The sequence below is a fragment of the Acanthaster planci genome, linkage group LG02 (genome assembly GCF_054643075.1).
Source record: "Acanthaster planci isolate LZ-2023a linkage group LG02, COTS_SCS, whole genome shotgun sequence".
Classification (NCBI taxonomy): domain Eukaryota; kingdom Metazoa; phylum Echinodermata; class Asteroidea; order Valvatida; family Acanthasteridae; genus Acanthaster; species Acanthaster planci.
Genome location: NC_141778.1, coordinates 11,359,674 through 11,383,370, shown reverse-complemented (window position 1 = coordinate 11,383,370; position 23,697 = coordinate 11,359,674). Strand labels below are relative to the sequence as shown.

The 23,697-nt window shown below is 42.1% G+C and overlaps 4 protein-coding genes across 7 annotated transcripts; 3 read left to right on the top strand and 1 right to left on the bottom strand.

Annotated features, from left to right (window-relative positions):
• The first annotated feature begins 104 nt into the window (after positions 1–104).
• LOC110978326 (uncharacterized) lies at positions 105–8,888 on the top strand. The gene is made up of 6 exons (XM_022233240.2): positions 105–867; positions 2,719–3,412; positions 3,805–3,840; positions 3,962–4,083; positions 4,410–4,480; positions 4,648–8,888. Exons 1-6 carry the CDS (start codon positions 850–852, stop codon positions 4,904–4,906), a joined length of 1,200 nt encoding a protein of 399 aa, XP_022088932.2. The 5' UTR covers positions 105–849; the 3' UTR covers positions 4,907–8,888.
• uqcc1 (ubiquinol-cytochrome c reductase complex assembly factor 1) lies at positions 6,960–20,626 on the bottom strand. 2 transcript variants are annotated; one of them, XM_022233253.2, is made up of 9 exons: positions 20,488–20,626; positions 13,217–13,387; positions 12,487–12,591; positions 12,230–12,302; positions 11,775–11,832; positions 11,381–11,489; positions 10,286–10,363; positions 9,698–9,811; positions 6,960–9,092 (listed from the first exon to the last, which is right to left on the bottom strand). In XM_022233253.2, exons 2-9 carry the CDS (start codon positions 13,370–13,372, stop codon positions 8,925–8,927), a joined length of 861 nt encoding a protein of 286 aa, XP_022088945.1. In that variant the 5' UTR covers positions 13,373–13,387; positions 20,488–20,626; the 3' UTR covers positions 6,960–8,924. The 2 variants fall into 2 exon arrangements, with proteins under 2 accessions (XP_022088945.1, XP_022088942.2); XM_022233250.2 differs by lacking the exon at positions 20,488–20,626 and adding an exon at positions 15,186–15,327.
• ldah (lipid droplet associated hydrolase) lies at positions 15,276–19,970 on the top strand. 3 transcript variants are annotated; one of them, XM_087131607.1, is made up of 6 exons: positions 15,276–15,363; positions 15,933–16,180; positions 16,358–16,486; positions 16,644–16,742; positions 17,315–17,544; positions 18,093–19,970. In XM_087131607.1, exons 2-6 carry the CDS (start codon positions 16,012–16,014, stop codon positions 18,426–18,428), a joined length of 963 nt encoding a protein of 320 aa, XP_086987733.1. In that variant the 5' UTR covers positions 15,276–15,363; positions 15,933–16,011; the 3' UTR covers positions 18,429–19,970. The 3 variants fall into 3 exon arrangements, with proteins under 3 accessions (XP_086987733.1, XP_086987730.1, XP_022088941.2); XM_087131604.1 differs by lacking the exon at positions 15,276–15,363 and adding an exon at positions 15,431–15,647; XM_022233249.2 differs by lacking the exon at positions 15,276–15,363 and adding an exon at positions 15,687–15,831.
• Positions 20,487–23,687, top strand: LOC110978328 (carbohydrate sulfotransferase 11-like). The gene is made up of 3 exons (XM_087131595.1): positions 20,487–20,626; positions 21,383–21,468; positions 22,143–23,687. Exons 1-3 carry the CDS (start codon positions 20,500–20,502, stop codon positions 23,055–23,057), a joined length of 1,128 nt encoding a protein of 375 aa, XP_086987721.1. The 5' UTR covers positions 20,487–20,499; the 3' UTR covers positions 23,058–23,687.
• The last annotated feature ends 10 nt before the right edge of the window (positions 23,688–23,697 follow it).

Below are 23,697 nucleotides of genomic sequence, written 5' to 3'. Positions count from 1 at the left end.
ATATATCCAGTCATTCCATTCAATTATGTAATTAGGTACTGCATGAAGCGCCACTCAACAATTACTTGTTCTTGCAAAGTAGAAAGAAGAAAAAATGTGTCGCTGTTTGTTTGTGCCTATATATGCCCGGAGCCTAATGACACGCTGGAATATATACAATAGTAATAAAGTCGTAAGCGCGCTAGTATACCATTCAGGAACTGAACACCGTTGCCATGGAAAAGGAGGGGGTGATGAGAAGCTTTTTGGCCTGAAGGATTTCATTCAACGTCTTCTCCTGACCTTAAAGGCAAAACTGACACCATATTAAAGGCAGCCCCCAGTGGCCTGATGACGCAATTTGTGGTCGGTTTTTTTTTCTGCACTGTGCCATCGTGGATCTCATGATCCGTGACGTAGGCTCAGCCATGCCAACCGCGTGAGCAACAGGTTGGTGCTTGAACAGACTGTAAAATACATGTAAATACAGAGTGTACAGCGGAAGCGTGATCGTCGCAGCTACGGAAGACTCGGACTAGATCACCCGAATGTGATGTGATTATTATCTTCTTGTCGGTATCCCTTATCCACACCTAATCCTACACTAGGCAAAAATGAAACAAGCTTGATGATCATGTAGTCGACTAAATACCATTTGATACATTTTTCTGGAGGCATCAGCAAATCCAGAAGACCCTTTGCTACCCCAATGAGCAGCTAGGTCAAAACATTAACGTAGCCGTCTAGTTTCTTGCAGTTCTGACGAGGTGGGCCCATAAATTCACTTTGAACTCTTAGGACAGAAGGAAGTCACTTTTGTCACAAAAGATGCTCTGATTCGATCGTAACAGGACTGACAAGCGCAAGATAATGGAAGACGTCAACGAGGTACGTATTAGCCTCCCCCCCGAAGTGGCAGTGTTGGATTACTAACATGCAAAAAAAACCCCAAAAAACAAGACGTGACCCAAACATTCTTATTCTTAGTATTCATTCATTCTAAAAGTGCCGGGGCGAAATCTGCCCAGACATCTTCGATATCTCCGCAGCGCATATTTTAAGGAGTTCAGATTACAGGCATTCTTAGAATAACTTTTTGTGGTCATTTTGACATAAATATTGCGCAGCGCTCATTTTTCCAACTTAAAAGGCAACTCCGCCGAAAATGTATACTTTCCAAATACGGTGCTCAATGCACGCGGGCTGCCAAGCGCGTAACTTTGAACTTCAAATGACCATAACAATAAAAATGTCTTACTGAGTTCAAACAACACATACTGCGGGTATGCAAATTTTCCTAAATATTGAACGTGGCCCAGTTTTCGGTAGGGGAGGGGGTGAAATCCGTCAGGCTCCGCCCACACCTCAGTGAAATGGGTCAAAATAAACTGGCACTTTGAGGCTATTGCGGTTGCGATTACGCTACGCTATTGCGATTACGTTATACACATTCAGCAGTTGCCTCTTCTTTCGACATCTTATATCGGGCTATCCCTGCCTCACATCTGCGTCACTTGCTCTGAAAGACACACAAAATTAAGTCGCACAAACCAAACTCAACAATATTTGCTCTTGGTAGACAAATATCATTATCGGAGAGAGGTCATGATGGGGAAATGAGTGTGACTACGTGGCTGGGGTATTATTTAAAATCAATACTTGCAGCTGTGTAAGCTGAGAAACAATTTTTATTACCGTTTTGAAAATGGCAAGTGATATTCAATAACATCGGTTCATAATTATAATTCTTTGGCCGGCTGAAACTGCAGATTAAGGTGTCCCCAATTTTGTTTCTGAGAAAGGGCTCCACAAGCCTCTCTCTACCAATCTTCCAGTATTGAGCATGTCCCCGTCCCCCGGAGGGGAGGATGGGGTCTTGCGAGAAAACTTCCTTTTACTGGTCTCAAAAACCTGATAAGAGATACGTAGCATGTATGCCAGTCGAAAGTGGTATACCGTGAATGGAGTGGGAAATGGTTTAGGTGTCAACAGGTTTGAAGTTGGTCGTCAAATGTATGTTGTTGTTGTTGTTTTTTTTTTTTCATTTTCCCTCTATTTAAATTTTCCCTTAAATTTTATTGCAAAAGCCTTCTGGATAAATTCTGTACACCATACATGGCCTCGTATTTGTAAGACGTAGCATCAACGTTTTTCCAACCATCTTAGTTGCTATGGTAACGCTTCCTCGCTCGATACGTGTAACATGCTCTTTGGGAGAGATATCGATTTTCTGCAAGCGTCTCTTTCGATGATACTGTAGTCTTCACGGTCAGAAACCGTTCAAACTGCGCTGTATCTATACGCATTATCCTGCATCATTACATGTTAGCTCATGTTTAGATAACCAGTGTTCAGCCACATTTTTCAAAACCAGAATGCAATGTTAGCAATAAGAGGAACTTGATATTTTTGACCCAACAGCTTAAATGGCTTCATAGCACTTGAATTTGTAGGGGGGTTGTTTTCATCAGTGGTATATCTTTTATGGCGTTTTTATATCACACAAATTAAACATTCAAGAGCCGTGACAACTTGGGGTTATCCAGTTAGGCAATTAAATTTGATTGGAAAGACATTCGGCAAAACTGCTTTCACAAGACTCCATTTTTTGGTTAGTCTTGCCTTCGTACAGCATGCCTCCGCGGGTCATGATGCCACTGGCCCTGGTCCTGCATGCATGGATGGCCCTTCGAATAAAATGTCATAATCTTTATAGTCCTATGATCGTTTAAACCTTAGATCAATGAATGCATCTCTTTGGAGGAGATTCCTCGAAGCGATTCACAGGCACGTGTGCCCTCTCCGTCGGTTGACTGTCCATCAACAGTCACAGAAGACGCAGATGTTGGTGACTCACAGGACGAGGTCCAGCAGGAAGGAAACGCCCCTGACGATCCACAGGAAGAGGCAGAGGAAAATTCACCTCTCGGACAGGAAAGTCCAAGTGTTAACTTACCCCAGGAGCTGGACCCAAGCGAGGATGGCGAGGATGCCAAGCCAGGGGAAAGTGTGTCCACACCCCCTGTGCAGCCGAGGGTCATCGCGGTGACTCCGCAGCCCGGGGACGCATCCCCGGATGTCAAAGGCGACCTTGACAGCGGCGTGAAAATAGACGACGAAGACGGGAGTTTCGACAAGGCGACCCCGGAGAAGCCAGCCCGGACCCCGTCGCTGGTCTCTTGCGAAGGACCGGCCAGCTCCCGCAGCACCAGCCCCGATCAGTACGAACCGACTAAGCCAGCACTGAGAAAAGGCGGCTCGTCCCAGCCACCAAAGTTCAAGAACGAGGTGGAACCAATGGACTACCAGCGACAGCCGGCCCCGGCGGGATACAATCGTGCCGTTCACTCGGTCCAATGCAAGGCCATGATTATCATAATGACCACGTCCATTATCGCTGTCATTCTTGTGGTTGGCTTCATAATCCTGAGTGGTTAGTTTCAGGGGAAAAAATACTTTTCTTCTCATCAGTCCTGTACTTCAAAGTCACTTTATTTTCCCTCCCACTATATGGAAAATACTGACGTTTTTATTTTTTTAATAACTTTTTGTCTGATTTCAAAATTAAGAATTTCACATACAACGTTTTGAATATGTTTCTAAATCCTTTTTGTCTGTGAAAGCATGATTTTTCTCATCTCGTATCTCGGCCCATTTCCACTCACCTGTTTTAATTACAGCGTGTATTCTTTAACGATGTAAAATCTGTGATCACACTTCTTTTCCATCACACAAAGCAATAATTCACTTCATGTTGTATGCAAACGGTGTAAACAGGCGTTTTAAAATTTTGTTCAACATGTTTTTTTGTGTTGGTTTGCATAGGTTCAGGTGATGATGGTGAAGCAAAGACGATGACCGGTAAGTATTATGATATACACGTACATGTAGATATCCATAGGTTTGTCTTTGCCCATGACTCTGAACCATGATTCTCTGCACATTTGAAATTGCACACATTGTTTACTGTATCTGATTTAAGGACACAAATCACCAGCATCGCTAGACGGCGTTTTCAGCATCACTAATCGGCTGTACAAAGTCTCGTACGCAGACAACAGTTCGATCGATTATCAACGTTTCAGCCAGGAGTTCATAAGTACGGTAAGTCTTCAACTAGCCCCAAGACCGACGATGGACTTGCTTCAAAACTAAGGCATTTCGTCTCAATGTTTTGTCTTTTTCCTTGCAATCTTTCTCATTCATAGCGACAACATCATTTACGATTTTAGCCCTCATTTTTTTTTATCATGAACGATGGAAATCGAGATTCAGCATGTCAACCAAAGGCTATTTCGCGATTCTGTGGCGAGAACTAATCATATCAGACTTTAATTCCTAATACTTCTTGCAAACTTCTTGATGTGAAGTCTCTGAAAAGTGTTGACAATTGAATTCGGTGAACTTTTTCTTTTTTTTTCTGTTCATAGGTGAACGCAACTTTTCAGAATAGCGAGCGATTTCAGGACTTCTACGAGAAGACCACAGTGGATGGGATCAGGTATGTGAATTTGTCTTTGAGTTGAAACTCAAAATATATAACTGATAAGCCCTTGCTCGTCGGTTATAATTTCAATTTTACAAGTGTTGGCTTCCTTAATATTTACTAACAAAAAATATGTTTTCCGTCTAAACTTAATACTGTTGACCTTTAATATTATTTAACAGACAATCAAACATTTCAATCTCCGAAATTGCAAGACCTGTGCTGGACTTCACATTGTTCCTCATGATCCAAGACAGCGATCTGCTTGGTCAAGACCGCCTTGCCACAGACGCACCCGGCGTCACGGGACAATCACTGGTATCCCATCAACCATCGTCCGAAAACGATCCGACACTGATTGATGACATAATCGATTACCTGGTAAACGTCACAGCAAGTAGCGATTTCGGAAATTTCACTGGCATAATGATTCTCATGTGACAAAAGGTGCCCACCCAAAAACCCGTTAGGCGTGGGATATCTGTTTAACTGGGCAGAGCAATACGGGCAATTCACAATAGTGTGCCTCTGAGAGTTAGCAACGCGTTGGCCACTCACGATACGCGCATTCTGTCGACAGATTTCGCGCGTCGTGATTGGCTAACGTGTTGCAAACTCTGCTTGCTGCTGCCATGGGCATGTAAAGCCTCGATCTCGATCTTTACACAAGCCGGTTCAGTGATTCTTGCGTATGTTGCTTAGTAATTCTGCACGTGCTGCATCGGCCCCTATACCATGCAATTTGACAATACATGTATTTGAGAAAGCTGCGTTGACGCGATTATGACGCAATTGTACAAGCTGCCAGATCGAGGCTCTGCGTGCCTATGGCGGCAGCGTGCAAAGAGCGAGTAGCATGCGAATTGTGGAGTGGGAACAAGTCACGCATGAGCAAGTCATTATCACAAACGTGTAGTGATTTCTACGAAATAGCCCCTATAGTCGGATGTTGTGATACACTTTTTAAAATCATCTAAAATACTGGGCATTCATCATGCCCAGTGAATAAAGACTGTGCGATGGAGCACGTAACCCGACTTATGGGAATCGGACGAAGAAAACAAAGTTCACTAACAAAATATGATGTATACAATGAACGATGTTTTCAATTGAAAATGAATGTGTTAGCGCCCACATCTGAGGCTTCAAGTCGGAGAGAGGAAGTTTTGGTCATCTGGGCTGTTTCATTTATATGTTGATAATCAGTTTTCGCTTTTCTTTTCTTGTATTGGAGGTCCCAGATACACAATATAGGTCTACACTGACTTCAGATATAAGTTTGTTACCTTTGCTTTTCACACGATACTTTCTTTTTAATAGGAAAGATAACTTTTGCTGAAAACAGTGGCAATTACATGTTATATCTTTTGTATAGTACCTCTTTCTTGCGCAGTTATGATCTTTATCTTACCGTGAGATGTTTTCAGCGTATTCAGTGCTGAAACTAGACAGTACACCAGTACAAACAAGAAAAATGATTGACATTTCGAAAAATAACTGTAGTTTGTACAGCGACAGATTCTATTTAGAATAGAATTCTATTTAGAATCTGTAAATTTACATCATAAGCTGTAAATTTCTATTTTGCGTCAAGTTTACGTTTTTCGGTGAGTGACGTTCGATTTCGAGAACATGTGAAAAATTTGGGGAAATATTAATATAACCGAAAATAAATGATCACGATTCAGCTTACACACAACAAGTTATTGAAGAAATGAACTTCGAGAAGAGTCGTGGCCAGAAAATTTAAACAAACGGGTCCAATCAAATTTTGGTTGAACGATGTACCAAATTTGAGAGGCAAGTTGCTTAATATCGGTCCCAGTGTTACTTGTTTTTCTGAAAGCCCCAAAATAAAGCTATGAACTTTCTCGACCACCAAAGAGATTAATGGAGTTCAACAAGCGGACCGGGGGGGGCACAGGAACCTTACACCACTCTCATCACCTACAAATGGCATGTAAGGTTGGCCACAGTTCGCAGAAATATCACCTTTCTGTTGGTTTTCGATTTTACTTCAAATTCGTTCAAAATGGGCATCTGTTCCATTAATTTTACAGAGGGTTGAACTCTCACTTAGTATATTGTTACCATGGTGTTCTGACAGCTGCGTGAGATTTTTAACACTTTGTGAATTATATTATTTCTATACCGACGGCAAGCCATAGTTTTAGCACCTACGTGTACTTGTCAAAAAAAAACACGACAATCGACGTAAAAAGAAAAGACCTAAATAAAGATCCAACCGAAGATTCTGCTTTCATTATAGGCCTACTGCTCTACATGTACGTAGGCCTTAACTGCTGTGTATTTTAAAAAAACCTATTGCTCGAAGCAAGCTTTTGATTAAAGTGTACATTTTCATTATATTGCTCAATGTACAGGCCTTAACTAAAGTGTATTTCATTTAACAGTTAACTGAGACACGACTCAGGGGAGGTGAAAATTAGAAAATTTACACCACACAGTTAGTCGACAATGAAATCAAACTGGATTCACTTGGAAAAGAACACTTTATTTCTCAAAAACACCAATACACATCTATAAGTACACATGTACAAATGTCAACAGTTAAAATCAAAAGGGTAAGTCATGCATTAAGTTCAACTCACTTGGTAACCTACAATTGTTAATAATAGTTGATTCCTACTTTTTAGGACGTAGATCAGTCATATTTAAAGTTTTTTTTCATCATCATCGTGTTAGTTATTATGAATGTTCAATGTACGGTGCTTTTTACAGAACCAGTTTTGATCTGAGATGAGGATATGTTTTAGAACTGGTAAGCTGTTATATTTATGAAGATCTTTAAATGGAACAATCCTTGAAATATGGAATTACACTGCAAAAACTGGGGGGTTAAATTTAACACCCGCGGTGTTACCAGAAAACTATACCAACACTTTTCACTGGTGTTAAAATTTTGGTGTTATTTGCTGCTACTTGTAACACCTTCTAGTGCACTGTAACACTTGTACATGTAGGTGTGCAAAGTAACATCATCAGTGTTAAAGTAACACCCTATGGTGTGGTCATCTGATAACACCCAAAAGTGTTGATTTTAGCACCAGAGTGTTTACAGTGTAGGACACAATCGAGTCTGCAGTTCACCAGCTTCATGTTACTTACAGAGGTGTATTATGTACTCAAGTAAACCTGTTTCCAAAGCGTGAAGGAAGGATTTTAATGGAAATTGCATTTCAAAATGCCTATGTCATTCGGCTGTTTTGTTACGATCATAGTCTGGCATCTTTTGTGCTGTACTTTCTGGTTCTTTGAATGGACAAACAGGGCAGAAATAACAGCTTTCAATATCCGTTAAAATGAATGAGTCCTTTATTTACGAATCCTAGCACACAGTACTTATGGGTGCGCAAGTTTGAAAAATTGTCCAATCGTAAGGCGATGCCTTATATCAGAAGCTGTAAATGTACTTGATATACATGTACGTGTACACCTGTAGCTGACCCAAACCTAGCAGTGCAAGACTTGTGACATTTTGTACAAAACAGTTCACCATTTCTACTACCAGTCCGGGCTCACATCTGGGACAAATATATTCTTGTAAAATCCACTGTTACATTTTGACCAGTCTCACTCAGTATGCATTGAAGCTATGATGTGAGTGAATTTTTCTGTCAGCAGGGACAGAGCAAATGCATCGAGTAAATATTTAGTGACTTAATAATTAATACGCTTTGCAACGAGATGCCAATAGAATATTTAATGTCAAGTGAAGTTCATCGTGCACACCTTCATTGGTTTGCATATTTCATGTTCTCGATCAAGTGTAGCTGCAGCTTGGGAAAGGTCACACCGAATAATAATGTGACAGCAGAGCTGAGTCGTGAAAACACAAGCCCTAACACTAACAGGGCTTAACCCTCCGATTTCAACTTGATGTTCAACTAAACCACAGAATTAGGGTTACATGTAATTAAACTTCCACTAACTTGCAAACTTTTGGGACAAATGAACTTCAGCACTTTGCATAACAAGAGGTGATTCCCTTTAATAGGATAAAACAGTGGTCATGTATCACCAAGACTTGCACCCAAAGGTGCCCTGTCTCCACGCTACTTAGCAGACAAGCACCTCTGATGGTTACCAAGCTCTTCATCACATGACGATCACATGGTCACTTTTTAAAATCAACAAGGACACTGCTGTACTGAAATAAAGCTGAGCCACAAGTGGCTCATTGGCAACTAACCACATCCTGTATTTGTCAAGCCCCTTTCTTGATGTAACTAGCAGCCATCTTGGTCTTGTTCCTGAAGGCATGGTTCACAGATTCTATGGCGTGTTGTAGAGGATGAAAGGCACCCAGCAATTTAAATCATAATAATGCTGTGCATTGCCACTCCGATGTTTACAAAACATCACTACATGTCAAAACGATCTCTTGAGACCAAGTGATTTTTTCAAAGTTTGACCCTCACAGTGGCACAGCTGTGTCCTACTGAGCTCCAATCTTGTCAACTTCAGGGATATCAAGTTCCTCCTCAATGCTGCTGGCTTTCGGTAGTGCAACTGACTTGTCTGGGACTATCCCTTTAAACGGCCGCCATTTTATCCGTCCCACTTGAAGCAGTTGAGCAGAGTCCAGCGTTTCCAAATACTGTACCTGTCAAACCAAGCAGACAAGGAGCTTGTGCTAGCTTTAGGAACCAACACAACTGTTGATATGAGAAATATGGAAGGGCTGCGTAGCATTGGGATCAGAACAACGACAAGAATATAATATCAAATCAGTGCTCTGAAATACGTGATTGTCAAGCTTTCAGTAACTGACTACCTTCTTCAGGGCAAGTAGATTCAGTTCAGATCCGCTTGCCCTAAAGAAGGTACTCAGTTACCGAAAGCTCGGCAATTATATAAATCAGAGCATTGATTTGATATTTTATTCTTGTCCTTGTTACAATTGTTGATATGACTCACTGGTCATTTTTGGCAAGCATGGACTAGAAAGTTAAGTCTATTTTGTGGGGTATTTTTCTTGTCCTAATGAAAACGTCTTTCACTAAGATTTCCTTAGCATTTGTGCAAAGAGCCTGTTTTCAATCCTCCAAAATCCTCAACAGCACATTCTGTTGATTTAAACTTTCAAAGGACATCACATCCCATCGAATGTTTGTTTATCCTGTCAAGGTTGTGCCTTTTGGAATCCTGTGAATTCTTCTGAACCTCTCTGTGGAATTCCTTGGTATCTGGGAATGTCAGGTCACTGACCTGTTGCCTGATGTACTCCACCATGTCTGCAAGCTGCTCTGGTTCAATGTCCCGCCTGACAAAAAGATTCCGCCAGAGTGCACCGGCTAGAACACTATCGTTGGAAAGCAGACCCTGAGAGAAGAAATTCAGAGTGGAAGATCACTGGCTCATATCATCTCAAGTCACAGATGATGTCCAACACTCCTGCAACCAGCTAGATAACACGGCATCCACCGCAGCATTTTCTCACATCGGTCGCACCGAGAATGGATACATCTTATCACCGGTAGTTGGTGCACAACAAACTGACATACCTTGTAGACAAAGTCTACCCTTGACACATCGATATGTTGTGTGTCAAATATATCACATACATGTATAGGACACCATTAATTCGGCTATCAAGATGTAGACCAGCTACCCAGTTTGTCAGAATCAAGTTATTGACATATTTGGCAAATTAAGGTTACAGTGACAACTACATCCAACAGTCGGTATGTGGTGAACACTGGAACATACTGGTGTTAGTATATTTCAGCTTTATTTTCCATCAAAGAGAAAAATATTCGTAACAAAATAATTGTCAGCATTGTTCAGTGCGCTCACCTCATCATAACCAAACAATGCTGCATTGAATTGTTCAACCATCTTGGACAAGCTCTCCTTCATTTTGATGGAAGGAATCTAAAAAACAAACAGAAGAACGAACTCAGAATCTAACATCTAACACAACTGCAAGGTTAGTTTCTTTTCATGGGGATGATCTGGCGCTAACTATTTCAATACAACCTTGGTTCAACCCCAACGCCTTCACCCCCAAATCATTTATCCATGCCCCGTACCCTGCCTTCAACCCCACATCCCACCTCTTCCTTCCCCTGTACCAATTTTCTACCCGTGACCTCAACCCTCATGATACCGTACCACTTGGGCAAGGAATGGATCGCTACATTCTTCCTTTCCTACAACATGTCACTCCTCCCCAGTGTCCCTTGTCTCAGTGTCGGAAACGTATTCTTTATATGCACAGCCGGGGTGTCCGAAATTAGACAAAGGGAACTGGGCCTTGTAACAAGAGACGCATTTGCAACAAAAGACCAGGCTGCTGGGAATTAGCTACATTTTTTAACTGTCAACACTGGGGATAATCCACCACCGCACAGATGAGCCACACTGTACCGCTGCATGTTAATCTGGCCCCTAGTGAAAAGACAGCTGCAGTGCAATGTGCCAATTTCAAGAACAAAAGAAAAATTACGTAACACTGCACAATCTGGGATCTTTTTACAATGCGGCAGGCCTGGCTGAAATACTCAGGCGTCAATAGATTTTGTCTGGCAGATTAGAGTAGAAACCAGACCATCATTCATGTGGGTGTAAGTCTCTAGTAAATGAAGACATGAATTTTAAAAACATTTTGAAAACAGAAAAAAATGAATAATACTCTGGCCCAGCAGAATCAACATTCATAAATGCCCCCGTCCCGAAGTGGTTGAGCCCACCTTCTTCGTCCATCTCTCACCTCTCCGACCAATTCCTCCCACTGCCAATACTCAGACCTCCCATCTTGATTCTGTACCCAAGGAACATGGGGTGAATCACCACACTCCACCTGTCTCCAAATCTTCCCCATCCCTTCCCTCCTCCTATCCCCACAACCTCATCCATCCTACTTTCACCATCGCGTCCCATGATACTCACCCCCATGACCCGACCTCTCTCTTGAATGTCATGCCACATGGACATGATGAGGTAATGCACCATGTACTTTCCTTCTTGTCCTTCCTGCTTCAAACGCACCATACACATCCTAGAAGAAGCCCAAAACAGTCAGTCACTTTGAGCAGCGTTACCTCAGAGATAACCAGATGGGCAAGGGTCTCCAAATGAGCATCTAACTTACATTTTCATTTCATAGAAGATATGCACAATAATGAAACTACGGGCCTGAGCGATAGTCTTCAAGGACTTGGCTATCAACCATGCCGATAACAAATAGGGACACGATTTAGCCTACTGCCGAGAGCAAAGTGTAGCCATCTCAACGTAACCACTTGCATAATTGATTAACTTTCCTTGGAGCAGACCATCTTACCATACATGAAGCTCTGTGACTAGGAACCATGAGAATAAGGTGTCCGGCATTCCACATGCTGAAATAAAAAAGGCACCAATGAGACGTTGAGAAAGCCCTGTTACTAAAATCCTTCAAACTGATCATCATTTGCGCAGTGTTATATCATTTACGGCAGAAGCATCCAGCTCACCAAAACAGTTGGCAGCTTGGGGAAAGGGGCCTTTATGATCGAGTTCTAACCCTGTTTCTAAATAGGGAGTACAGAAAATGGTGTTTCTCCAAGAAGAAAATAATAATAATAATAATTGAAATTGATAATGCGCCATTTCCATAAAAATTATCAACGGGGTTGACGGGTTCAAATGATTGTGGATTTGCTGTTACCATTATAACTGGTTCATGTCATGAGCAACTACTATAAAATCAGATTCCCAAGCAATTAATTAAGCTTTGGTTTTCGGTTTCAAACTTACCGCGGAAGAAAGTGTGACAGTCAATATTGTCAACACAAGATGTATAGAGGTTGAGACCAGCTACTCTGATTTTCTGGAAAAGAAATTGAGGTTATCGTGTTTACTACAAAACCGAAAAGGCCGAAGTGCCCATAACAGTTACAGATAGAAAGTTGACATTCCTGACAACAGATTTAGGTGACCCACTTGTCTATAAGATGTGATAAATATTTATACCCTGGAATACCGACGGAAGCAGTAATGTACAATGTACTCACAAATCTGTTGTATCTCATCTGTACTGGGATTCCAGCTTTCTCCATCAATCGTTTGAAGGGAGTCGGTTTACTTTCGGGAAGTACTGCACTCCTTCGGACTAAAGCCTGGCCACAGACATAAATAGGAACAAAAATTCACCGATATGTTCAGGGCTAGAGGAAGTACATAAACTTGGTATTTTAGCCAAAAATGCATGGAACAGGAGAATCCATTTGAAATGAAATTCACTTTAAATAAAATTCTCTTCTGTGTGCTAACAGATTCAACTTGTGAATGTAAACAGGTTTCCAATATCATTTATCAGTTTTGGGTATCAAGGGCAGCTTATAGTTGCTCTGGGTTTTTTAAAAAGTCTTCAGAAAATTTGTTTTAAAACAAGTTTTTCAGTTAGCAACTTGACATGTATTACATAAACTCAGATGTGAATGACATAAAACATATTTAAGTCATGCAGTTTGGGACAAAATATGGAATTTCAGAAAGAAAATGAACAATCTTATGGAAATAGTTATCCATAAAAAATTTGAAAATGAAGGTTTGGCAAAATGTTTCATCTACTATCGATGTGACAGGAGACTTTGAGATGTTTGACAGTGGCAAACAAACTAGTCTTTTTTGCCAGTTCTGCACCTGTGCGCATGGTTTTGCACATGCTCGCATAGTTCTGAGCACGCGCATTACTGTGAAAAAGGACCAGTATTTCTGCCGCCACTAGCATGAGACTCTCACCAGGTTAGGTTGACCGGTGCTGACATGTCTCTGGACTTGGTTCAGCTGACTGTCCCTCCCCCTTCTCAGGTACGCCCATCTGGAGTATGTTAACTCTGAGTTTGAGCTGCACGTTGTATGGTGCTTTCCTCCTGATTGAGTCATCAGACAGCCCATGCTACGACAGCAAAGCTGAAGAAGGGATATTGCACATTTGTTCACATTCATATTCACAACATTTCTTAAAGACGAACTTCGTGATGGAGGTGGGGGGGGGCTACTGTACATATAAAGCCGGGTTTCCATATCGACATAAGAAACGCAGAGAACAAAGCAATCAAGACACAAACTGCAACGCAGTCAAATGGAAACATGTCAAACAGAAGTGTCAATGATAACATCAACCAGCCCAAGACGGATCGCTAAAGTTGAGCCCAGTTCAACTTTGCCGACTGTCTGCGTTGAGTCGCTGAGTAAGTCTCTACAAACACGCACGCCGGCATGATGGGCGTACAACAATGTTTCTCTCGCTTAGTATCACTCATTTTGTCAATTTTCTCCTGATTACATGTACTAGCACGTGCAGCCCCAGTCGTCAACAAAATAGCTGACCTTAACAAATTACATCAAACTAGAGTATCAGTTTGGCTCCAAGAGGAAAGACTACCACCTAAAAAAGGCATTTTTGGAAATCGTTTTCTGAGTTTAGGCTGCCATTTTGGTTGATTTTTGGGGCGGAATGACGTCGCACCGTGTCTCATTTATGACGGTCTACATCTTGACATCTTGCAGACCGTCTGCATTACAAACGACCATATGGAACCCAGGCTTAAGTGTTGCTACATGCATGTTAACATGTCTGTTAACAAGGCTATTCAATCAAATTTTCTCATTCACAGAAAATTTGAGTAACCTATTGCTCTTAGGAAAGGTTGGAGCAGGGTTTCAGAGCATGAGACCAAGTATTTTGGGAAAAAAAATAAGATTTTTACTCAACAATCACTTGCTTCCACCCTACTAACAATTATTCCATTCATGCTGATTGTGTTTGTCAGATTTAGCCCACAAATAGCCAGGCTTGCTCCGCATCTTGGTTCGTTTATTTTTGGTGGTGGGGGATAGAACCTTTACTTGTTTTCATGTACTCCATGACTGCCGTTGGGACACTAATGCACAACTTGCGCTGTGCTGTGTAATTGTTACAATCCCCACCTCCAAAAATAGTCAAACCAAGATGCAGAGCAAGCACAGCTAGGCCTACACGTATTGAAGGGCTCAACGCATATATGCAATCTGATAAACACAATCGGCATGAATGGAGCAATCACCGACAGCTGGGAGTGAGAGATTTTGGAGTAAAAACCTCATCTTTTCCAAAACCTACTTGGTCTTGTGCTCTGAAACCTTGGTCCCACCTTTTGTAAGAGCTAGGTCCTATATGTTACTCGAGTCAAGACTTAAGTTTGCTCTCACAGGAAAATTACATTGAATAGCTTTGTTCTACCTGTCTATTAAAATCCATTCCATAGCATTATGGATCCAAGTTAACTGTATTCAGGTGGTATCGGCTTGAAGTATGATGGAGTAGTGACTTTTGAGTTCTCGAAGGAGGCCTCAGTTAGGCCTGGCAACATGTGTACATGTATGATGTACATTGTACACATGTACATCACATACTCGTGCTGTAGTACTACTAGTAGGCTAGACTAGAAGGCTAGATGACAGATTCAACCCTCATTACGGCCGACACATATCATAAAGGCCTAAACATGTCTTCACCAACCCTTGAACGGTGGCATTGGCAGGCTGCATTATATGCAACCGTCCAACATACATGACATATATTGCTGGCTAGCGCTAGTGCCTTCTACAGTACATGTATGTACGTGTTCATACATGATGTAGGCCCTATGTAACGGTACGTGTACATGTACTGTTGATGTAGGCCTAGTTTCAACAGATCGGGGAGCAGTTCAGAGTTTCATGTCACCTGAATTCCGCGAGAAGCAATCTGCGCAGATCCCAGGCTGGTCGCCATCTGCGATGTTCGGCAAATTGTGTACATTCTTCAAGACTGTCTCTCGCCAAAACTGAACCAATGTGAGCCAAAGAACCAAAATAAATTTCTTAAAACACGTAGGGCCTACACTGCTACACACAGATACGAGGTACACCATAAAAATGTTACTTAATTTCAGTCTGGGATCCCTAGTGCAATCATTATGATTGGTCTGCAAATGGGAAGGGGGCCCGACTATATTGCATCACGCGGCACACGCGTATCGTAACGTGACTTGAGACAAAATCTCGTCCTTGAGACAAATATTACGTAATATATCCAGGCACCTCGGCATCACTGAGGACTGACCAACAGTACCAGGCCCTATGAACCTTGTTTCCCTGTCGGAGGCCAACCAGACACAACATTACCTTAACGGGCGCTGACTGAGAGGTACTTTACTAAGTTACTAGCCTGAACGTGAATTACCCCGTACTCTTTTAACGTGCCGCCATCTTGCTACAGCAAATGAAGTGATGAGAAGCATATTAATTTAAAGGGATGATTTTTTTATGATTACCGAATATCTGGGGTGCGTCCTACCATGAAGGAATAAAACACACTACGGTCCTACACTGTAAGCCTCTTCACACGATTCCAATGAGCTCTTTGTAAATTTTAAACCAGTCTGTCAACTTGAGCATGTTGTTGAGAGAGACTCTTGTTTTGGTTATTTAGGCCTAGGGCTACGAGGAATCTCCGAATTTCCAGGAATTGGACTCATTACCGTAGCAAGCCCACCATCAATCCAACATCAATGAACCCAGTTGCCATGGCAACCAAATACAAGGATGAGATTTTCTGTGCAGCAGAGTACATCAGTGTTCGTGGCATCCAGACTCGCATAATGAAAGTCCAGAAGCGTGACTCTGATGATGACAGAAGCGACGTCGATGTCCTTGATGTGCTTTTTCTAGTCATTCCAGGTAGAAGAAAATGAGCAGGCTTAACTTAACGGCTTTACAATGTATTCATCAGGGAGGAATAAAACACGCTTGCTGACATGGCTTTTGCCGGAAGACAGGATTTTTAAGGCAGGCCAATTAAAACTTTCTGACCTGGAGTGGAATAACTTACAAAGTCTGTTCTATTCTCTGTTCAAGGTAACCCTGGAGTGGTCGATTTCTATGAAGTTTTTATGCAAACACTGTACAAGGCCAGTGCATACAGGGCATCTGTGTGGGGCGTGTCCCATGCTGGGCATACATTACTTCCTAAAGAACACAACACAGGTACAATGTTTATAGACGAACATTTCAGTACAACTGTTCTTTTGTTTCCTGGATTGATACTGTTCCACTGTCAATACATTTCAGTGCCTCTTTAACTCTGTCACCGATATTGTGTATTTGCTACTGAAAAGGAAGAGTTCAATAACCTTCTTTTCAGATACATACAGTTTAGATGACCAGATTGACCACAAAGCAGCATTCATCCAAGATTTTGTGCCCAAAGACAAAAGGATCGTACTCATCGGTCATTCCATTGGTAAGAAAAACACTGGTAGCTTTGATACAAGTTGTCTGAACAGCAGTTTGTAAAAAGAAGACGTGACTTCTGAAGCAGTGAGCAGCTGATGATAAGAATCCTGGGAATGTTGGGCTTCGTCAAGACATACATGACATGTGAGAAGAGTTGGGGAAGTGGATATTTGTAGGATGTATCAGAAAGATTATGAAAGATGTCACACAAGCAGATATAAAATGCTCTAAGTTTCCTTTGAAAAGATGCTTGTGCCAAAGAAAATTGTGTCAGGTAATATGAGGTGATATATTCAAAGATGTTAAGCTTCCTAACTTCATAGACAGAGAATGAAATGTAAAGGAAAAAAATCTGATCTGAGTACAGTCAGCACCTCTCAAAAAGGCTTTGTAAAAGAAGTTGCGTCAGTTGATATGGGGTACAGAGGAAACTGTGCCAGTCTCTTCAGTCAGACAAGCAGATGTTTTTGCCTTATCTGTGCACTTCACAGCTGGCCATAGATAATTATCATTACTCACAGGTCTTCTGTCACTACATGTACATGGAAGCTCTTTCATCTTATTGTCTCTTCTCTGCAGGTTGCCACATCATCCTCCAGGTCATGAAGCGACACCCTACTCTCCCCATCCTCAAGGCTCTCCTCCTCTTCCCGACCATTGAGAGGATGTGGTCCTCCCCAAACGGCACTGTCTTGGCTCCGTTCCTCTGCTATGCCCGCTGGCTAGGAGTCTTGGTGGTCTTTCTGGGCTCTTACCTCTCAGACTGGGTCAAGTGGCGGATGATCAACTGGTTCCTCAAAGACAAAAAGGCTAGTGTTTTGTTTTGGAACAAGGATCATTAAAGCAATCCTAAGTGATGACTGCGTAACAACAGGGTTTCAAGGGATTCTTAGAGGGTCTTAGAGCTAGAGAGAGGAACAAGTTGGCTCAGCCAGGTGTTACAAACCAAAGACATAATCCGAAATCCTCTTCACTTTTCAGGGAGGGAGGCATAGGCGTAGCGAAGGCATTTTCTTGTAGGGGTGTGTGCAAGAGTCAGTTTGCCAACTTGTAGCTTGTTAACCAATCTCCTGTTGCATAAGATTCACTAAGTGATCCATGGTAGGCTATGGTTGTAGTTCAGGGAAATGCTGATGGCCAATGTATATCGTTTATGTACTAACTTTGGATTCCTTTGCAGACTGAAGCTCTATTTGCCAACTGGAATTAAACTCCCCAGTCGCTACACTCCAGAGGGCGATTGATAAGGTTGTTAAACGAAGTGCTTAAGGTGCATCGCATGGCATCAGTTATCAAAATTCTTCTCAGTCGAAAATAGTTTTGAGAGTACCTGTGTTTCTTTGTTTTCTTTAAACAGGTTCCAACATGCGCCTTCCATGCTGCCCTCAATCTTTTCAATCCTGGCTGTGCCAACAACGCACTCACTATGGCAGCACATGAGATGCGGGAAGTGGTGGAACCAGACCTGGATGCCATCGCCCAACACCTGCCCAAGCTCGTCTTCTACTACGGTGCAACGGACGGATGGTGCCCCGTCGACTATTACGACGACATGAGAGCGTTGTTCCCCGAGGGGGACATTCGGCTCTGCAAGCGGGGAATAGCCCACGCGTTCTGCTTAGAGTCTAGTGAGCTGATGGCAGATATGGTGTGGAACTGGCTCTGGAATGTTATCGTGCCAACAAAAAGCTGAAACATGGCCTGTCAACATGTGAGAACATAATGTACATAATGATACAAAAGTGCCCCCCCTCGATACCTCGAATACCACAGAGCTTGAGAACAATGAACTCTGGAGACATTGCTCAATCTCAGAGGAGTATAATACTTTACACCTCGAAAACTTACTCATTCTTATTAATTTGATTGAAACTATCTTTATACTCGTTTTAATCATAATGTTATCAGTGCCCTTTATAAGAGCACAGAGATTCACAGATTTACTGTGTTTTGTTATACATTTGGACAATTTTTACTTCAAAATCGTAAATCCTGAATATTTTTCATCTGTGAAAGTCTCATGTAAGAGGAATAAATATGTGAATCATATCAAAGTGAATTTTTTTTATCAGCTTTTTAAAATGTGTCTCATACCTTTATTTGCCTCTCTTGTCCTTGTGCATTCTGATATTGGAAAGTGTGGTAAATAGTGTGAAAATGTACATGTACTTTTTGAAACTTTGATATTGCCTGCCCATTTTGTTTCGCTCCTGCGTGGTTTCTCCACTTCCTAGAGCTCCAAGTTGCACGATACTGTTAGTAATTCATATTTAAGGTCTTAGAATCTACATGATTGTCTATTATTTAATTGTTAGTGTGTAAATTAATTTGACCAAATTTCCTTGCTCTGTGGTTACAAAGTGTTTAGTAACGTCCAGCACAATGCTGGACGTTTTGTAGGAACAAACTCGTCCCTACGATGTGGAGTCTGAAGCAACCTGGATTTCCGCTTCTTTGTTGTGATAACGTTTACGATAGATGGTCGCTGGTAATTTCTGCAGGTCAGTCAGCCTTGTTTTGATTACAAATTTCAGTGCATGGGGGTTCACTGTGGCAGCAGCTGCCGGTCACTGCCCCCAAAAACTGTTCAGTCGCCACGCCTCAAGTAGGACTTGGACTTTCTCGCCCATCAAACTGCAGAGGGCGCCATGCAAGAGTAATAGATGCAACTTCTGGATTCCCCCGAAAAAACATAAACATATAAAATATTTTGTTCTTATGATGTGCGGCCTTCTAGCAAATACTGTGGCCCCCGTAAATGCCTGAAGCTGGCGATGGGGCTGACATCGAATATAATCCCACCCCAAATTGTGCAATTTAAGTGCGATAACCGAAATTTTAACTGGCCTGGCCCAGCATCAATCGATTATTTGTACAAGTCTTTAAAAGAGACAGGTCAGTATGCAGGTAGGCTAAACTGTACCTGCAATGTGCAATCGTGAAATGGAGCGAAACGGTTGTTTGCTAAATTTCGGCGGGTAGGAAGTTCTGCAAACATGAGCCGTTCTTCATTGGAATACCGACAGAGTTGTCTGTTGCCAACTGTCTCCAACACGGCACCCTGTGTGCCAAAGACTGCTTCAAAAATCATCACAGCAGGTGCAAATTTTGACGTTTTGCAGTCCAACTAACGATTGGACGAATATTCTACAGACGAATGGATTCTCAGTAGTTACATTTGTCAGCAAGGCTTTCTAGTGTGATCGCTGCTTCAGGCTCCTTTAATTGATCAAAGGTCGGAATTGTTCAGCAAAGGTCGGAACCGACTTGTACGTAGGCCTAAATGTACGTGTATATAAAATGCTGGTACAGTCACTCATCGGTACGGTGCATAGGCTAAGTATTCTTGTTCGAAATCTCACCGCCGTGACGAGTTGGTTGGTCTTTTGGTTTGTCACCTGCAGCTGCTACACTATTCAGCTCCTCGTGAGGATATGTTTCAGACAGCATAACTTTTCATACAAGTCACTTTGTGCCCCTGGTAACACGTGTGTACAATGGCCGTTGTTGTAAACATAGAGCGATCGGGGACTTACAGTTTATAAGTAATTATCAGACAAGATATGCAAAAACGATTGCCCCAACTGTAATCGAAGTTGAACCTGCATGTTTGTAGATCTGGTAGTAGCATTCCAAATGCGGTCGATATAATGACCTGAGCTTGCAGATGAATTGTGGTTTATTTTATGCACTCCATTATGTTATGCACAGGACTGATGTACTTTTTTTCCAGAAAAGAAAAAAACACTTGCCTGTGATGACCCATGTTAGTCTGCCGGGAAATGGCGAGACTGGATCGTAAAATACGCCGGAGTGCAGTGGCTGCCGTCGTCCTGCTTGCGTGTCTGCTCCTCGTCGAGTATCGCACTTTCTACCAGGACAAATCGCAAGGTATGTGAACCGAAAAGGAAATGCAAACAATTACAGAAAGTATAAGAACCAAGTCAGAGACAGCTCACTCAACAAGGAAATTAAAGAAAATGAAACCACACTTCAGTCCAGTAGTACGTGATCCTCAAAGCCCCCCCCCCCGGTTACGTCAAAGGGACCAGAGTTGTACTAGTACATGTACAACTATATCGCGGGTAAAAGTTCAACATGTTGGATTATTTCCTTGTTCAGAAAGCTAAAAACGGGCCTCCTGACCCCCCCCCCCTTCGGTGCGCCACCGCATACTTCAATTATATTATTGATTAAGCAAGGGAGTTCCTAATTCGAGTAATTTTTCTTTCCACATGTAATACAGAAAGCAATAGGCCTATATAGCCTACCATTCTTTTGTACACTGCGTGTTCTTTCTTAACCGGTGATCGATCGCTTTCATTTTTGTCATAGGTCTGTACAGCACAGTTTCACTTACACTAAAAGTTACAGGAGGCCTACTTTGTTTCCTTCCAAGAATATTACCATTGTACAACACTCAATCTACGACAGGGTCAGTTTCCCTGAGGTTGGGCACAGAAAATGTAGTGTATTAATTCCGACAGTGAAAGTGCAATCTCAGAGTCCAAACATGTGAATATCGATCCGTTATCGTATCCTCCCGACAAATCAACAATTATTGCTGCTTACACGCCCAAATTACTGAAATGAAATCGAACTACGTCCAGGAGTTCAATAATTAAGTCTTTATTCTGTCCATTTAAGGAACAATTGGTAACCGTAACGGCAACCCGAGGAAAGAGGCAGTCATGAAGAAGCCACACCGGAAGCCCATGCAACCCAACAAACCGGTGGGTATTCACACTATTCCTTCATTAAGTGATTGTTTCGCCCACCTGTGCAACTGCAGTGTCGGGATGGGTGACGACAGAATGGAAAATCTTGCGCTATACTTGGCCCTGTTAAGCTCACATTATAGGTTTTTACATAGAAAAATGTCCGAAAAGCGAATGTTGGGAAGGACTCTATATTCATACCTACTGTCTGAAGGCAAACGAGTGAAAAACTTTCTGAAAGAGTGAGCCCTTTGTGAATCCACCCCGAATAGTACAGTCCAGTTTACAAGGAATGAAAACTACCCCCAACGAGTGAAAATCGCTCAAACAGAGGATCTGCGTGTATGTATGACAACTTTTTTTCGAGTTGTGTCTCATGGCTCCTTTTAAGTGTGGAAATTTCACTCTTTTGAAGTGGTTGTCACTCTTTTCTTTCTAGAGTGGTTTTCAGTCTTTGAGAGTGGTTGATATTAGGCACTCACTCTTTTTGAGAGTTTATTCTGCAGTCTTTTGTATTTAGAGAGTTCGCGCAACTGTTGTAGTCGTGGTGCAAGGCGGGATTGTTTGTAATTGATTAATCCACTTCAAGCATCTTACGGCAAGACTATACTGCTGTTGAACCTCGTCATTATATTTCTCTTCCCACAAGACACTCAATCACATATTCTGCCATCTCTTTTTCATAACAGCGAAAAACACAGGAGCAGATAGAATTCAGCAAGTCGTCCAGTCTTGACTTTCTCAAGACGCAAGGAGAGGTACAGGCCCGACGGAGAGCCATCCTCAGAGGTACGTGCGAACGGCGCGAAATTAAATCTGAGGCCGAACCGCCCAAGTACACCAGGCAACACATCTACGTGGTGGACAATTACAAGGCAATGTACTGCTTTGTTCCCAAGGTGGGTTGCAGTAACTGGAAGCGCATCTTGATGGTGCTGAACGGCAACAAGGAGACGGTAGAAGGATTAACTTCAGAGGAGATCCATCTCAGGGCGAACTTGAGGTTCCTCAATTCTTACACTCCGGAGCAGCAGGCCCACCGCCTCAAGAACTACCTCAAGTTTGTTTTCGTCCGCGAGCCCTTCCGTCGCGCGCTCTCCGTCTACCGGAACAAGTTCGAGGATGTTGGATACTACCAGGGTAATGAACACTTCCACCGGTTCGGCAGACAGATCGTGGCCAAGTTCAAGAAGAACCCGTCGCAGCATGACCTGCAGACGGGCGAGAACGCCACCTGGAGAGAGTTTGTGGACTACCTAACCCATCCCACGGAACGAGCCGAGGTGGAGACAGACATCCACTTCAGCGACCACTGGACCGAGATGTACAAATTATGCTCCCCCTGCACCATCAAATATGACGTCATTGGTAACCTGGAGACCGTCGCTGATGACGCCCAGTACGTATTGGAATTGTTGAATGCTCCCTCCAAGGTCCGGTACCTATCATCAGGAAACAGCCGACCGACTAACAGTTCCGACAGCGGGACATTCCACAAGTATTTTTCGCAGCTGGATAAGTTACAGTTGACCAAACTGTGGGACCTTTATAAGCTGGATTATGAGCTTTTTGGTTATCCCAAACCCTCAGTAGTTCCCAGCTAGAGTAAATTTCTATGAACAGATTTGTTTTTGGAGCACTACAGATCTCCAAAATATCGACCATAAAAATTTAACAATGTACGTATTTCTCTTTGTTAAAGACTATTAATTTTTTTAAAGGCTGAACTTCACATCGCCTACATAATACACACTGTAATCCCTATATTGTGGAAGTGACGAAACTGTACAGAGTAAGGAAATATTTATATTCTGCCCTGAAGTATAGGAAGATTGTAATTCGATTCGATTTAGATCGTAATCTAAACGATTATTTCAAGAAGACTTGCAGGTACCTTTTTACACCTAAGGCAGATCAGTTTGAACATCTCAGTCATTCGGGAAACAGTGCATTATCATTTTATGGGCTATTTTGTTGAAAAAGCCTAAGATAGTTCGAAACGATGCAAAATGTGTGAATTTGCAAGTAATTTTATATTGTACAGTATTATGTAAGCTCTTTCCACATTCTGAAGTTGGTGGTTTTATTTTAATCTGTACATTTAAAGCAGAATTCCTTCCAATGTTACTCATCGAGTAATGTGCAATAACTTAATTCAAATTGATAATTGCTACAGTGATGTGCTTGTAAACTGTTCTGAATTGAAATCAAAATGAAATAAATCTTTAACAGAATGTTCCGTCA

Bases quoted from the DNA above. Each gene is read 5' to 3' on its own strand.
- LOC110978326 (XM_022233240.2), top strand. The intron at 3,413-3,804 runs GTTAGTTTCAGG...TGGTTTGCATAG, and splicing joins TGGCTTCATAATCCTGAGTG to GTTCAGGTGATGATGGTGAA. The intron at 4,084-4,409 runs GTAAGTCTTCAA...TTCTGTTCATAG, and splicing joins GCCAGGAGTTCATAAGTACG to GTGAACGCAACTTTTCAGAA.
- uqcc1 (XM_022233250.2), bottom strand. From the start codon at position 15,260: ATGTACACAATTTGCCGAACATCGCAGATGGCGACCAGCCTGGGATCT. The intron at 12,592-13,216 runs GTGAGAGTCTCA...GTCTGTGGCCAG, and splicing joins GCACCGGTCAACCTAACCTG to GCTTTAGTCCGAAGGAGTGC. The intron at 11,833-12,229 runs GTAAGTTTGAAA...TTTTTATTTCAG, and splicing joins CTGTCACACTTTCTTCCGCG to CATGTGGAATGCCGGACACC.
- ldah (XM_087131607.1), top strand. From the start codon at position 16,012: ATGAACCCAGTTGCCATGGCAACCAAATACAAGGATGAGATTTTCTGT. The intron at 16,181-16,357 runs GTAGAAGAAAAT...TCTCTGTTCAAG, and splicing joins GCTTTTTCTAGTCATTCCAG to GTAACCCTGGAGTGGTCGAT. The intron at 16,743-17,314 runs GTAAGAAAAACA...TCTTCTCTGCAG, and splicing joins ACTCATCGGTCATTCCATTG to GTTGCCACATCATCCTCCAG.
- LOC110978328 (XM_087131595.1), top strand. From the start codon at position 20,500: ATGTTAGTCTGCCGGGAAATGGCGAGACTGGATCGTAAAATACGCCGG. The intron at 20,627-21,382 runs GTATGTGAACCG...TGTCCATTTAAG, and splicing joins CTACCAGGACAAATCGCAAG to GAACAATTGGTAACCGTAAC. The intron at 21,469-22,142 runs GTGGGTATTCAC...TTTTCATAACAG, and splicing joins CCATGCAACCCAACAAACCG to CGAAAAACACAGGAGCAGAT.